Raw genomic sequence first — 15,195 nt, forward strand, 5'->3', positions numbered from 1 at the left:
TTCCACTCTCTTATACGTTTGCAATTTCCACTATGGAAAGGTCTAAAACTCCACTAAAGCATGAGAAGGGTCCGCAGGGCCTAAGTGAGGTGGCTCAGTGCCATGCATGTGTCGTTTCTGTGCAGAGCGAAATCAAGCGGCTGTATGATCAGCTCACCCAGAAGAAGACGTCCTTACAGCAGTCTTTGAATGAAATGAGTGGCCAGGCCGTTGGAGAGCAGCGACAGGTAATCGACCCAAACCCCTTGCCGTTGACCTAACTGGGCCAGAGTCCCGTGTGGAAGCTGTGGTTTTGAACCACTGGTTTGCGACCGGAGTGATGGGGCTGAAGCCAGGGAGTCCAAATGAAGCCTGTTACACCCGCCCATGAGAAGCAGCTCTCGGGTCGTTCTTTCTGCAGCTCAGCGCACTGGAACCACAAGAGACCACGTGTGTGGATCTGCCTGGCGTGGCGGAACCCTGCGTGTGGTCGATGTGGTACCTGCTTTGTGGGAACACGTTAGGCTGCTTGTTTGATTACACATCAGAATCGCAACGTCACTAGCAACGCGACTTCATTCATTCATTCAGCAAATATTAATTGAGGACCTCCTGTGCCCAGGCGCTGTACTAGGACTTGGGTGTGCACTGTTTTTAAGGACACAGGACGGGGCTGGCGCTGTGGTGTAGTGGGTAAAGCTGCCGACTGCAGGGCCGGCATCCCATATGGGCGCCAGTTTGAGTCCCGGCTGCCCCACCTCTGATCCAGCTCTCTGCTATGGCCTGGGAAAGCAGTAGAAGATGGTCCAAGGGCTTGGGTCACTGCCACCCATGTGGGAGACCCCGGTGGAGTTCAAAGCTCCTGGGTTCAGCCTGGCCCAGCTTTAACCATTACCTATGAAGCCATTTTTGGAGAAAATTAGCAGATGGAATCTCTCTCCCTCTCTCCCTCCCTCCCTCCCTCCCTCCCTCCCCCTCTCCCTCTCTCCCTATCTCCCCCCCTCCCTCTCTCCCTCTTTCTCTCTCTCTCATTCTCTTTCTCTCCCCACTCATCCCCATCACTCTCCCTTTCAAATACACAAATAAATCTTACAAAAATAAAAATAAAGAAGGAGCTGACACTAACGAGGAAGTGGGCGCAGCAGTCCGGGATATGCCTGTCTGTGCCTCCGCTGGCCCAAGCTTACAGCACGTTGGGCACCAGCTGTGCTCCATGGGCCCTATGGGAGCTGGAGACAAGGAGGGCCAGTGGGAGGCTTGGGAGGGCCCCTCCCTTTCCACACTGTTGAATTCCTCTTTAATGAGTATGCACACTGCCCTCACTTCCTGTTCTGTGTTGTCTGTCACCAGAAAGCCGATGCGTACACGGTGGAGCTGCAGAGCTCTGAGAGCCGAGTGGCCAAGCTGCGAGCCGAAGGCGAGAGGCTTCACCTGCCGTGGGCTTTGCTCCAGGAGGTTTCCAAGTTAGAGGTGAGCAGAAAGCGCCTACCTGGAGCTGTGATGACGGCGGGGATGGAGACCTGGGCCTCCGTGGGCGGATTTCAGTTTGTTCTTTGCCTTAGTTTCCTGGCTAGACGAAAGCACTTGTGCACACTGACTTTCTCCCTTCTCAGGATGTTCTCGACAGCATGTGGGCGATCCTTAGAAGCAGGTACTCAGAACCCAGCAGCCCCTTTGTCTCGGAGAGCCAGCAGGATGCCTTGTTGCGAGGCATGGAGGAGCTAGTGCGTATTGGAAAGGAAAAGCTGTCTCACGACCACCTACAACAAGCCAAGAGCAAAGTTGCCTTGCAGGCGCAGATACAGAGTCACAAGGTGAGACACGTGGGTCAGAAGCCCTCTTCACAAACTGAAACCGTGAGGATTTTCTCGGTGTGACCAGGAACTCCACTCTCTTCCTTGGGGAAACAGGCAGCCTTCATTCATTTAGTTAGGCTGAGCGGATACCAGTAACCCTGAGTAACTTTCGGAGTAGGATTGTGAGTGCTTCCATTCGTGGAGAAGGCACACGTTTGTCTGTGGTCTTCAGACAAAATTAAAACTCGGAGGAGGACGCACACTGTAAGAGCATCTAACAGGAGAAACAGGTGCTGGAAGGCTCTCTCGAGACCTGGAATCAAAAGCCAGATCTCTAATACTAATGTTACCGTAAATCCATTCATTTTCCATTTGTTTCATTCAGCAAAAATTTTTTTAAAGATTTATTTATTTATTTGAAAGAGTTACACAGAGAGAGAGAGAGAGAGAGAGAGAGAGAGAGGTCTTCCATCTGCTGGTTCACTCCCCAGATGGCCGCAATGGTCAGAGCTGCGCTGATCCAAAGCCAGGAGCCAGGAGCTTCCTCCAGGTCTCCCATGTGGGTGCAGGGGCCCAAGGACTTGGGTCATCTTCCACTGCTTTCCCAGGCCATAGAAGAGAGCTGGATCGGAAGAAGAGCAGCTGGGACGCGAACCAGCGCCCATATGGGATGCCAGCACTGCGGGTGGTGGCTTCACCCGCTATGCCACAACGCTGGCCCCAAACAAAACTTCCTGATCATGCCCTAAAGATGTGCAGGAATCTAGGTGCTGATATAAAAGATGTGTGGGACAGTGCCTTGGTTCTGGAAAGCTCATAGTCGAGGGCCTTTGGGAAGTATGTATGCCTTGGTCTGAGAAAAACTGGAAGGTAAATATTGTGTGGAGGGTGGAGGGGAGAATAGGAGGGAGGGCGGGAGACCCTTCTATGAACCTGTGCTCCTTCGGGAATGGGGGGGTTCACATAATAAGGGGTCCCTTCAAAGCAGAGGAGGCAGCAGACTGCACACGGAGAAGAACCATGTGAAGGAAAACCTTCTTACAGGGTTCTTCCATGGGGCAGCACTGTGGCATAGCAGGTAAAGCCACTGCCTGTAGTGCCGGCATCCCATATGGGCGCTGGTTCGAGTCCTGGCTGCTCCACTTCCAATCCAGCTCTCTGCTTTGGCCTGGGAAAGAAGTAGGGGATGGTCCAAGTGTTGGGGCCCCCGCACTCATGTGGGAGACCTGGAAGAAGCTCCTGGCTCCTGGCTTCGGATCAGCTCAGCTCCGGCCATTGTGGCCAACTGGGGAGTGAACCAGCAGATGGAAGACCTCCCCACCCACCCCCCCCACCCCGCCTCTCTTTCTCTCTCTGTGTAACTCTGACTTTCCAATAAATAAATACATCTTTTTAAAAAAGCTTCTTCCAGCACAAATGTGGGAACCTCAGGACAAAGATTTCCATATCCCCCCCCCCCCCAAAACACACACACACAAAATGTCCTTTATTTAGCCGTGTTGTTGAGTAGAAGTTAGAGCCAGGGTTGAGAGCCCTTTCCTTTGGATATTTGGGCTGGGTGGGTTTGCACATCCATCCATCCAGCTGTGCTCTTGGAATTAATCTGCCACTTTTCTGTACCATTTTAAAAGCTCACTGCTTTAGAAGCTCTCTCTGGGAATTGGAATGGACTCACAATAACGCGTACTGCTTAAAATGGATTATTTTAGAGCAAATACTACTTTAAAGGGAATATTTCTTTACACACTTTGTTGAAATTCCACCGGTGTTCAAAGACTAAGGCATTCATTGCAATTTTCTTTCTGCCTTCTCGTACATCTCACTCAACATCAGTTGAGTAACAGGTGTTGATTTTGGATTTAAAAAGCAAAAAATGGGGCCGGCATTGTGGTGTAATGGATTAAGTCGCCGCCTGCAATGCCAGCATCCTGTATGGGTTCCTGTTGCAGCTCCGACTGTTCCACTTCCAATCCAGCTCCCTGCTAATGCACCTGGGAAAGCAGAGGACGATGGCCTGAGTGCTTGGGCTCCTGCACCTGCATGGGAGACCCGGATGAAGCTCCTGGCTTTGGCCTGGCCCAGCTCTGGCCGTTGTGGCCATTTAGGAATGAACCAGCAGATGGAAGAGCTCGCTCTCACTCTCTCCCTCTCTCTCTAACTCTTAAAAAAAAAAACTGGGTAAAAAGTTAACAATTGATTTTTCAGGTAGTCACAGCTTAAAAATAAACATTAAAAGCTTTTTCCGTCTTTTATAGGTTTTTTTCCAGAAGCTTCTTGCCGACATGTTGTTCATCCAAACATACTCTTCCAAAGTGTCTCCTTTGTTGCAAAAGAGAGAGGGATTTTGGGCCGAACAAGTGGCGGAAGTTAAATTGTTGGAGGAGGAATCGCGCCAGCGCGGCGTGGCACTGCAGAGTTTGCTGCAGGTATTGGCGTTGTGTTAGCTTTGTACTTGAACTTGGAATTCCTGTGACCATGAGGACTGGGGAGCCTTGGCTTTGTTCCCACGCTGCTCCCTGAATGGCAGCTTGGCAGGATTTCTCCAACTTGAGCTTCGGATGGTCCAGCCCCTTTCCAGCCTTTGGGTTTGTGTGGGAATAAACAAAATTGCAAGCACTTGGACCTAGAATGTGATCACCTGGCTGAAACAGTGAGTGGTTCAGAAACCGTGTCCCTTCAAGAGACCTTGTGCCCTGTTGCTAATCTTGTCTCAGTTCAAAGAAGTAGGCACGTGTATGACGCCCCTTCTCGGCTGTAAGGTTTTCCCTCTGCCTTAGCGAGCCGTTCACAGCCAGTGTTAGCACGTAAGAGAGACAGACAAAAAGAAGGAAGTACTCAGCTTGATGGTGTCATGCGCTGTTATTTCAGCGTAATGAGATTTTCTGGTCATAGCTGGTGTATCCAATTGATGGTGATGCCGGCTGAGCAGCCCTCATCCAAAAACCTCAAGTCCAAAGAGCTCCAATCAGCTCACAGAGTTTCAGATTTTTGCATTTGGGCTGTTCAGCCAGTGAGGTTTATATTCCAAAATCCAATAACAAATATTCCAAATATTCCAAAATCCAATAACAACAACAAAAAACACACCAAAAAAACCTGCAAAATATGAAACGCTTGGGAAAAGAGCTTCCCAACTTGCAGTATTTTCATACCATGTTCATAGTATTTACAGAAAAAAAAGCGGTTCCACAGGCCCTGTGAGTTCCCCGGGAAAGCCAGGTGACCCACTGTTGGAATGCAGGTGGGGATCGGTGAGGTGTGGATTGTACCAGGGCCCTGAGATCCCCACCAGGGCAGCTGGGGGCGTGCAGGAAGCCAGGACAAGACAGTGGCTCACCTTGATGCCGTCTCAGCCCGCCCGTCACACAGGCGCTCGGTGGATCTGTAGCATGATGGGCTTGGACTTGCAGCAAGACAGTAGCAGCATCCTGATAGCTTTTGTTGAAAAAAGCCTTCGTAAGTCAGTTCTTTGCTTTTCCAAGGAAGAGAAGGGCCCGATAGGATGTGAGGCTTCTAGGGAGGGGCTTCAGGCATCGCTCCAACTAAATCATCTGTTTCCTTCATCACTCAATCCGCTTTGGCAAGGCGAGAGTACAACACTGAGGCCAGCTAGATTTCTGAAAGACCCCATCTCAAAAGCAGTGGCATCGTTAGCACTGTTAGCTTCTCCACCTCTCAGAAACCCCTGGAGTCAGCGCCTTCATGTTGGTGCGGTCTCCATGTTGGTTCTTGGTTTTGTGACCCGCTGTGTCCTTGTCCAGAAAAGACCCCCACTGATGTTATGCCTTGCTTCTTAGAAATGGGAAGAATTTGATGAAAACTACGCGTGTCTTGAGCAGGACCTGGAAGTTCTCCTGTCCACGCTGCCCTCTGTGAGCTTGGTGGAAGAGACAGAGGAACGATTAGGAGAGAGGATCTCGCTCTACCAGGTATTTTGCTGCTGTCAGTTTGGCGCTTTCTGTTGTAGCTCGCCTTGTTCTGACGGGGTGGCTTTGATGCTGACGGTGACCCGGAAGGAGTCGCTGTTCCCTGCAGAACTCGCCGACACATGTATTCGGGGACGCTGCAGGTTTGACTGTGCGCTCCTTGGCGTGCCCGTCAGCCTGTACCTAAAGTTCCAGGTTTCAGTCCTGGCTCCGTCACTTAGCACGTGTGTGACTGTCAGCCTGGGATTCCCCGTGTCCCACTTTTGCGCCTTCCTGTCTCGAAGCCTCTGTTTCCTGAGCCATGCGATGTGCGCAGTCAGCCTAGTTCTGCCTGTCTCCAGGGGTGCGGGGGTGCATGTCAGTGGCCTGCTGTCATGGAAACACGCCGAAGAGTGGGACGGACTTGGTAACATGAGCTACTTCGATTACTGTGGTGAAGCCCTGTCTGCACACAGCCTGTGAGATGGACAGCGGCCGTTACCTGCCACAGCGTCGCAAACAGACTTCACTCTATCCTGTCACTTTTACTGTTGTCGTTCTCATAGTCTCATAGTGACACAGACGAGGCAAAACCTGAAGATGTTTTGTGAGTGGCCTTGAGGACATGACCAATATGATAGAAATAAGTTTCAAATCTTTTCAGCCAAAACTTAAAATACTTAAGCGTTTTTTTAAGATCTTTATTTATTTTTTAAAGATTTATTTGAAAAGCAGAGTTGAGAGAGAGAGAGAGATCTTCCATTCACTGTTTGACTCCCCAAATGACTATGGTGACCAGGGCTGGGCCAGGCTGAAGCCAGAAGCCTGGAGCAACATCCGGTTCTCCCAAGCGGATGGCAGGAACTCAAAGACTTGTGCCATCATCTGCTGCTTCCCAGGCACATGAGCAGGGAGCTGGGTTGGAAGCGGGGTAACCAAAACTCTAGCCTTGGGTGCCAGCACTGTGGCTCAGCGGGTTAAAGCCCTGGCCTGAGGCTCTGGCATCCCATGTGGGCACCAGTTTGAGTCCCAGCTGCTCCACTACCAATCCAGCTCTCTGCCTGGGATAGCAGTAGAAGATGGTCCAACTCCTTGGGCCCCTGCACCCACATGGGAGACCCAGAGGCAGCTCCTGGCTCCTGGCTTTGGATCGGCCCAGTTCCAGCTATGGTGGCCATCTGGGGAGTGAACCAGCAGATGGAAGACCTCTCTCTCTCTCTCTCTCTCTCTCTCTCTCTGTCTCTACCTCTTTCCGTAACTCTGTATTTCAAATAAGTAAAATAAATCTTAAAGAAAAACTCTAGCCATCACTCAGGTATGGGATACGGTCATCCCAAGTGATGGCTTAAACAGCTGTGCTGTGACACCTGCCCGAGTTGTTTAGTCTTAGGATACAGAAGTTGCCATCTGAACAGCTGAAAAAATAGAGTTTAAAACAGCATTTTAAATCTCATTATATTGAGAAACAATCACATAGCAATCTAGTGTGACCTGATTGTTTCCCATCAAACATGGGTTTGATCCTAGTAAAATCATTGCAAAGCTTTTAAATAAAGTTTTCCAGGGGCTGGCATTGTGGCTTAGTGGGTAAAACCACTGGTTAGGACCCTGGTATCCCATATAGGCACCCACACATATCCACGATGCTCCACTTTCGATCCAGCTCCCTGCTGATGACCTAGGAAAAACAGCAGAAAATGGCCCAAGTGCTTGGGGCCCTGCACTCCTGTGGGAGACCCAGAGGAAGCTCCTGGCTTTGTCTGGGCCCAGCCCTGGCCATGACGGCCGTCAGGAGAGTGAACCGGTGCATGCAAGATATCTCTCCTCTGTCTCTTCTGCTCTCTGTAACTCTGATTTTCAAATAAATAAATCTTTAAAAATAAATAACCAAAGAAATAAATTTTCTGGATGAAAAGAAAGACATATCCTATAAAGCCCATCTCACATATGGTCCTCCTCAGGCCAGTCTCTCTCATGGAGAGGTTTGTGAGTGACTGACAGATGTCACCATTGCATTCGGGGAACCTTTGTGGTTTGTTGAACGAATGTAGGTGTTCGTTGTGTGGCATTTGAAGTTGAGCCAACTGACTTTTTTTTTTTAATTTGAGAGAGACAGACAGACATAGAGAAATATCTGCCACCTGCTGGCTCATCTTCCCGATACCCACAACAGCCAGGGCTGGGCCAGGCCAAAGCCGGGAGTGGGGAAGTCAGAGCAGGTCTTCCACACGGACGGCAGGGATCCATTTATGTGAGCCATTGCAGCCGCCCAGGGTCCACATCTGTAGGAAACTAGAACCACGAATGGGCTGGGCCTTGAACCCCGGTTCCCCAAAATGGTGTACCGGTGTCCCAAGTGGTGTCTTTACTGCTATGCCAAATACACATCCCCCAAACTCATCATGCTCAGATACTGGCCTGGCACCCCACCAACCAAGTAGCCAGCACATGTCTGTCTCCTGTGGGGAAAAAAAAATGGAAAAAAATAAAACTTTATAGAGGCGTTCTAAAGAGGAAGCGTATGGCAAGCCAGGGCTTAGACTATTAGGACGATTTCTTAGACACTGATGTTGGGGGTAGGCATGGCAGCACATGGGTTAAGCCAAGTGCCACAGACCGGCATCCCATATCTGAGTGACTGGTTTCAGTCCCTGCTGCTTCACTTCTGATTCACCTTCCTGCTAATGTGCCTGGGAAACAGCAGATAATGGCTCAAGGACTTGAGTCCCTGCCACTCATGTGGGAGACCCACAGCTAGTTCATGGCTCCTGGCTTTGGCCTGTCATGTTGTGGGCATTTGAGGAGTGAACCAGTGGACAGATCTCTTCCTCTCTCCCTTTCACTCTGCCTCTCAAACAAATAAATCTTTAAAAGATAAACTCACGTTGGAGTTTTGATTCTAGCCTGCAGGCTCGGGTAGAGGGGAGCGTTACAAATGGTATACTATGGATAGGGCGTTGGAAGTGGAATTTTTTTTGTTGTCTTGAAAAAAGGTTTAAATTAATTGGAAAAATAGCAGAAGTTCTATTTTGATCATAATTTGTTGTTAAAGATTAAACAGCTGTCGGACTAAAAGCATTCGCTGAACCCAGCTGTGGAAGATAATTGCCTACAGACAGTTCCCTACAGGGGGTCATTGTGTTTGCCTGAAGAATTTTATGTTCTGTGCTTGAAGTTGAATTAATGATGTGCCGTCTGTTTTAACTGATTCTTCTAGAATTCTCCTCTCACCCTACTGATTCCTTTTCAAAAGACTCTACAAATGATTTTTTCTCTTGTGTTTACCTCTTATGGAAAACAGACAGATATTTTCTGATTGATCCCCTTCATGTCTGGATCTTAATCTACAGTGGGAGACTGGGTGGGGACAACTCAGGCCAGCAGGGTCCTCTCGGGGTTTCTGACGGGGGCTGGACCAGGCTGAAGCCGGGAGTCGGGTCTCCCAAGTGCCTTCCCAGGTGCATCAGCAGGAAGCTGGATGGGAAATGGAGCAGCCGGGACTCCGACCAGCGCTGTAATAAGGGATCCATTGCAGGCGGCAGTTTAGCCTACTGTGCCACAAAGCCAGTTCCTGTAATGCATTTATAAATACAGTGTTTATGGGCCGGTGCTGTGGCTTAGCAGATAAAGCCGCCACCTGCGATGCTGGCATCCTATATGGGTGCAGGTTCAGGTCCTGGCTGCTCCACTTCCGATCCAGCTCTCTGCCATGGCCTGGGAAAGCAGTGGAAGATGGTCCAAGTCCTTGGGCCCCTGCACCTGTGTGGAAGACCCGGAAGAAGCTCTTGGCTCCTGGCTTCAGATCAGCTCAGCTCTGGCCGATATGGCCATTTGGGGAGTGAACCAGCGGATGGAAGACCTCTCTCTTTCTCTCTCTCTCTCTCTCTCTCTGCCTCTCTGTAACTCTGCTTTTCAAATAAATAAATCTTTAAAAAAATAAATACAGTATTTGTACATATGAGAGGTCATCCAAACATTCATGGCAGATGTAAATTATGAATAAAAAAAACCACATGGATTCCAAGAAAATGTTGTACCAACATCAACCTGTTTTTTAATTCCATTTTTCACGAACCTTTGCAAGTGCCCCCCATGTAATGTAAACAATAAATAGTAATTCAGTCATTCATTCTGTGACTTTACCTCTGCTAGCAAATAAAACGCAACGTCGATGGAAAGCATGTCCGGCTTTACCAAACTCTGAATGAGGGCAAACAGCTGCTGGCCGCCGTGAGCTGTCCTGAACTAGGGGGCCAGATGGCCAAACTGGAGGAGCAGTGGCTGTCCCTGGACAAGAGGCTTGACCGGGAGCTGCATCGCCTGCAGACGCTGCTGAGGCATCTGCGCAGGTGGGTCGTCCCAGGAGGCTCGGATGCCCCGTTTTGCTGTAGAGAAAGACCCCCATGGGGTTCTACGGGCAATGACACTTGCCTGCCAACCCCCTGTTCTGCCTTGCGTTCTCTTCCGAGCTAAATGGGCTCTAGATCTCGGATGCACACAGGCAATACGCGGTCATTTTGGTGGGGTCTGTTGATGCATGTCTATGGCAAGTGGGACTGATGTTGGGAAATGATATATGTGAGATTCAAAAAGTTCATGGAAAATAGACTTAAAAGGTAAGTGTAAGCCTTGCAGTGAAAATACTGAAGAAGCTGCTTTCGTCCCACCTTGGAGTGCCCTGGCTCCAGCTTCCTGCTAATACACACCCTGGAAGGCAGTGGGGATGGCTCAGGGACCTGGGTCCCCACCCATGTGGGAGACTGGATTGAGTTCCAGGCATCTGGGGAGTGAACCAGAGGGTGGGAGCTTTGTCCATCTCTGGCTCATCCAAATGATTCTGTTTCTCTACCTCTCAACTAGCAAATAAATGAGAGATAAATTTATTTTGGTACAAAAAATATTTGGAGTCTGGGGCCAGCCTGGTGTTACATAGTTGGTTAAACCACCACTTGCAAAGCCAGCATCCCATATGGGAGTACCAGGTCAAGTCCCAGCTGCTCCACTTCTGATCCAGCTCCCTGCTAATGTGTCTGGGAAAAGAGTAGCTGATAGCCCAAGTGCTTAGGTCCCTGCCACTCATGTGGCAGACCTGGATGGAGTTCTGTGTTCCTGGCTCGGCCTGGCCCAGCCTGGACTGTTGAACCAATGGGTAGGAGATCAGTCTCTCTCTCTCTCTCTCTCTCTCTCTCTCTCTCTGTCTCCTCTTTGTCACTCTACCTTTCAAATAAATAAATCTTTAAAAACTCATTTTTGGAAATCCGTGCATAGTTTTACTTCTTGTAATGTGCATTTTTCATGAACTTTTTGGAGGCTCCCCAGCCCGTGTCACTGTGAGCTTCTTTCCTGCCCACTTTCGGAAGTCTTTAACATTCAAGAAGACCTTCACGACTTTTAGCTAGTAGAATAATGGGAAAACACCTTTTGGGTTCTTCCGAGAATTTGGTTTGCTTGGTTGGTGTGATCTTGAACCCCTGGAAGAAGATGGTGAACACAGGGCATTTAACCCTCATTGTCTCTCTGTCTCTCACAGGGGCTGTCCTGACCCAAGGCATTCACAAGTTACAAGAAGGACAGCCTTTTGTCGGGATCTTTATAGCATATTTAATCAGTGTGTTGCATCCAGCCAGCAGCAGCTCGCTGTGAAACAACTCAGACAAGGGCTGGCATATATACATATGCATATTCTATAAATGCTTGTGATATATATTTATATATGTGCATATTTTGCTCATTATAATTGTACTATAAGCAAATGTATAGATGACAGTGGATGTGTAAAAATAATTTCTGTCCTCACCCGTTGGTGTCCCTTGGTGTCACTGTAAAAGGAAATTAAAGGATGTTGGAGACTTTACAGACAGTGCGCCCTTGTTCCAGGTTAGCCCTAAGGGAAGGAGTCCTGGTGCACAACGTGACGGAATCCTGACAAACGCCTCGGACTGGCCAGCACGGGGTGGGGGGGAGTGCGGTAGAGTCAGCAGAAACTCTGCTAGTGCACGTCCGCCCCAGAGCATCGTTCTGATCCCGTGTCTCTTTGCTCTTCTTCAGCTACAACAGAGACTCCGATGAGCTCACCAGGTGGCTGGGATCCGCCCAGCAAACTCTGAATCACTGGAAAGAGCAGTCCCTCAACGTGTCTCAGGATCTGGACACAGTCAGAAGCAACATAAGCCGCTTCTTTGTAAGTTCTTGTAGGACGTGTTCAGATATTATGGGGCAGAAATGAATCCGCAGGTGGGTGCTTGTCATAGCAGTTAGGGGCCGCTTGGGATGCCTGCGCTCCATGTTGGAGTCTTGATTTTGGGTCCTGACACCAGTTTCCTGCTAATGAAGACCCTGGGAGGCAGCAAGTGATGGCTCGAATACCAGGGAGACCTGGATTGAGTTCCTGGCTCCCCGCTTCAGCCTAGCCCCGCACGAATTGTTACGGATATCTGGGGAATGAATCAGCAGACAGAAGATCCCTCTTTCTTTATCTCTGTCTTTTCTGCCTTTCAAATAAATAAAAATAAAATTAAAAAAAAAATAAACTAAGAAATATCCAGCAAAGCAAAGTCAGGGTTGATGTGATTTGTGGATCAGGGATAAGGCTTAGGCTGATAGTGGCTGCTGATCACGTACAAGGGGACTTCAAAAAGTTCATGGAAAACAAAAGGTAAATTCATTTTGCTGCAAAAGATTTTGAAATGCTTGCATACCAATATTGCCTGTATACATCGTTATTATTATTATCATTAATAATTTATTAGAGAGAGCGAGCGAAAAGGCTTGCATCCTCTGGTTGACTCCTCCACAGCAGCCTGGGCTGGGCTGGGCTGAAGCCAAGGGCTGAGAACTCAGTGCAGGTCTCCCTGGCGGGCGGCAGGAACCCCGATACCGGAGCCGTCGCCGCTGCCTCCCGGGTCTGCATCAGCGGGAGGATGGAGTCAGGGTGTGGAGCCAGGAATTAAACCCGGACGCTCTGATGTGGGACACGGGTGTCAGCTGGCTTCTTAACCGCTGAGTCAGATGCCTTCCCCTAAACTTATTTTCAATTCCACTTTCCACAAAGTTTTTGAAAAATAGCCACATATATTTTAATTGACCCAAAATATTTTATTTATATATATATATAATTTAGATTTAGTAATTCATAAATGTGAAAATTAATGCATGCAAGGTTTTGACTTGTATGCGGAATTGATGCTTTTACTAAAAAGTTTTTATTCTACCTTTTGAATTGTTTTTGAAAAAGAAAAAGGATTACTTTCACAAGATCAGCTGCTGGGAGACCTAGGAGACCTTTTTGTCTTTTCCTCCAGCCTTCTCCATTTTCATATTTTGCAGAGGTGGTTACTCACTTTGGAATGGCATTAAAATATAAATACTTTTATTTTATTTTTTTAAGATTTATTTTCATTTATTTGAAAGACCGAGTTACAGACAGAAAGGGAGAGAGAGAAAGAGAGGTCTTCTATCCACTGGTCTACTCCTCAAATGGCCACAGTCGTGGGGACTGGACCAGGTGGAAGCCCAGTGCCAGGAGCCAAGAGCTTCCTCCAGGTCTCCCACATGGGTACGGGGACCCACACACTTCAGCCATCCTCCGCTGCTTTCCCAGGTGCATTAGCAGGGAGCTGGATCAGAACTGGAACAGCCAGGACTCCAACCAATGCCCGTATAGGATGGCAGTGCCACAGGCAGCGGCTTAACCCGCTGTGCCCCAGCGCCGGCCCCAATGTAAATACTTTGACATTCGCTTGAAAGAACCTGTGTATAGGAAAGGTTTCACTTACCTTGACTGAACATTTGTTGCATGTGTTTGACGTGTATTTTGTGTTGCGTTCCATAGTTTCTTGTAAAGCTTACATTGACAATAGTGACTCCTGCTTTTAAAAATACTAATCCACTGGGCTGTGAACTTCTCGAGGGCAGACCCTTCTCATTTGACCCTCCCTATCCAGCTATTGCTAATGCCTGGAATAGTGCCGGACACCTGGGAAAGATGTGTGCATGTGTGCCCATGCGTGTGCGTGTGTGCAAACATACGTGTTCAAATATGTGCCATGTGTGGTGTCAGGCTCCACCCGCTTATTCCGACTCAGTCACGCTGGGCTCTGTTGACATTTTTAAACCCTCTGAATTTGAGTTTCCTTTCAGGAGTTCACAAAGGAGGTGGACGAGAAGTCCTCGCTGAAAACAGCCGTGGTCAGCACCGGGGACCAGCTTCTGCATCTCAAAGAGGCTGACACGGCCACCCTGAGAGCCTGCTTAGCACAGTTTGAACAAAAGTGGACGCTGCTCATCACTCAGCTCCCCGACATCCAGGGGAAGCTGCACCAGGTAAGCACCGAGGACGGAGCGTCTACGTTAGCACTCGCTGGACGGCTCCCCGCCTCTTACAAAGATTTCTCCGACTCAGTAATTTTCCTTGACACCACCCGTGTCCTGCAGCACCACTGCATGTAGGTCTTAATTACTGCGCTCTCCTCCGGCGGCATCGTCCCTGAGAGAGAAAGCAGCCTTAATTACTTTATCTCCCGGCGTGTCTGTGCCACTGTGGAGGTCAAGGTCGTTGTTTGAGGGTCGCCTAATGCTTAGCTTGAATGTTGCGTCTGTTTGTGCGAGCAGCCTGCAGAACGTTGTAGCAAGACCTCTTATCAAGCCAGGTACCGTCTCCAGGGAGGTGCTGATGCCTTTGGTTAACCGGGAGACTCGAACGGCACTTTTGTCCTTGCAGCTTCAGATGGAGAAACTGCCGTCTCGCAAAGCAATCACAGAAATGATCGGCTGGATGGACTCCATGGAGAGCGCCGGCGAAGGCGCTGAGCTGTCTCCAGGCTCCGCGGCCCAAGTCAGAAACCTCCTGCGGAAGCACAAAGTAATTCCACGAAGGGAGCGGCGGTCTTCTTCATTCACTAAGGCCCGTCGGGGCATGTGTGTTAGCCTAGCCTCCCTCAGAGTCTTGCGTTCAATTCCCAGCTCTGGCGCCTGACTCCAGCTTCCTGCTCCTGCAGATCCTGGGAGGCAGCGGTGATGGCTGAAGTAACTGGGCCCCTGTCACCTACCTTGGAGACCTGGATTGTACTCCTGGCTCCTGGTTTCAGCCCAGCCCAGCCCTGGGGAGCAAACCACTGGATCAGACCCCACTCCCCTCATTCTCCCTCTCTGCCTCTCAGAGAAAGTTTTTTAAAAACAAGAAGGCACATCAGTTGGAGGGAAAACATGCAACCAGAAGAATTTTCTTATCGGTGTTCTGGGTTTCCTGGGAGAGCCTTAGCCTCCTTTTCCCACCCAGCATTTCCATAAGCCCTCAGGGAGCCCTGAATTCCAGTGGAGCCCTTTGCTGTAGCTGGTTTGGTTCTTACGCAGTCTGGTTCCTATGACCACAGCTGCCATGCTCGGTGCTCCCTTTGAGAAAGTCCGTTTGAAAGCAGTGAGTCTCTCCATTCCCACGAATGTAATTCCCCAAGAGGATCTCAGCTCTGACTCCTGGTGGGGGCTTGGGGCAGGTGGAAGGTGACTGCTCACGGGCG

General features: G+C 49.4%; 1 protein-coding gene across 4 annotated transcripts in view; it reads left to right on the top strand.

Moving 5' to 3' along the window:
- SYNE2 (spectrin repeat containing nuclear envelope protein 2) overlaps nt 1-15,195 on the top strand; it is a 373,661-nt gene that overhangs the window by 269,246 nt on the left and 89,220 nt on the right. For all 4 annotated transcript variants that reach the window (XM_062181714.1, XM_062181717.1, XM_062181715.1 and 1 more), the window contains exons 74-82: nt 126-227; nt 1,330-1,449; nt 1,593-1,793; nt 4,031-4,201; nt 5,573-5,704; nt 9,833-10,029; nt 11,729-11,861; nt 13,820-14,002; nt 14,400-14,540. In XM_062181714.1, the coding sequence (XP_062037698.1) occupies nt 126-227; nt 1,330-1,449; nt 1,593-1,793; nt 4,031-4,201; nt 5,573-5,704; nt 9,833-10,029; nt 11,729-11,861; nt 13,820-14,002; nt 14,400-14,540 (1,380 nt within the window). The remainder of the gene's footprint in view (nt 1-125; nt 228-1,329; nt 1,450-1,592; nt 1,794-4,030; nt 4,202-5,572; nt 5,705-9,832; nt 10,030-11,728; nt 11,862-13,819; nt 14,003-14,399; nt 14,541-15,195) is intronic.

The sequence above is a fragment of the Lepus europaeus genome, chromosome 22, assembly GCF_033115175.1.
Source record: "Lepus europaeus isolate LE1 chromosome 22, mLepTim1.pri, whole genome shotgun sequence".
NCBI classification, from domain to species: Eukaryota; Metazoa; Chordata; class Mammalia; order Lagomorpha; family Leporidae; genus Lepus; species Lepus europaeus.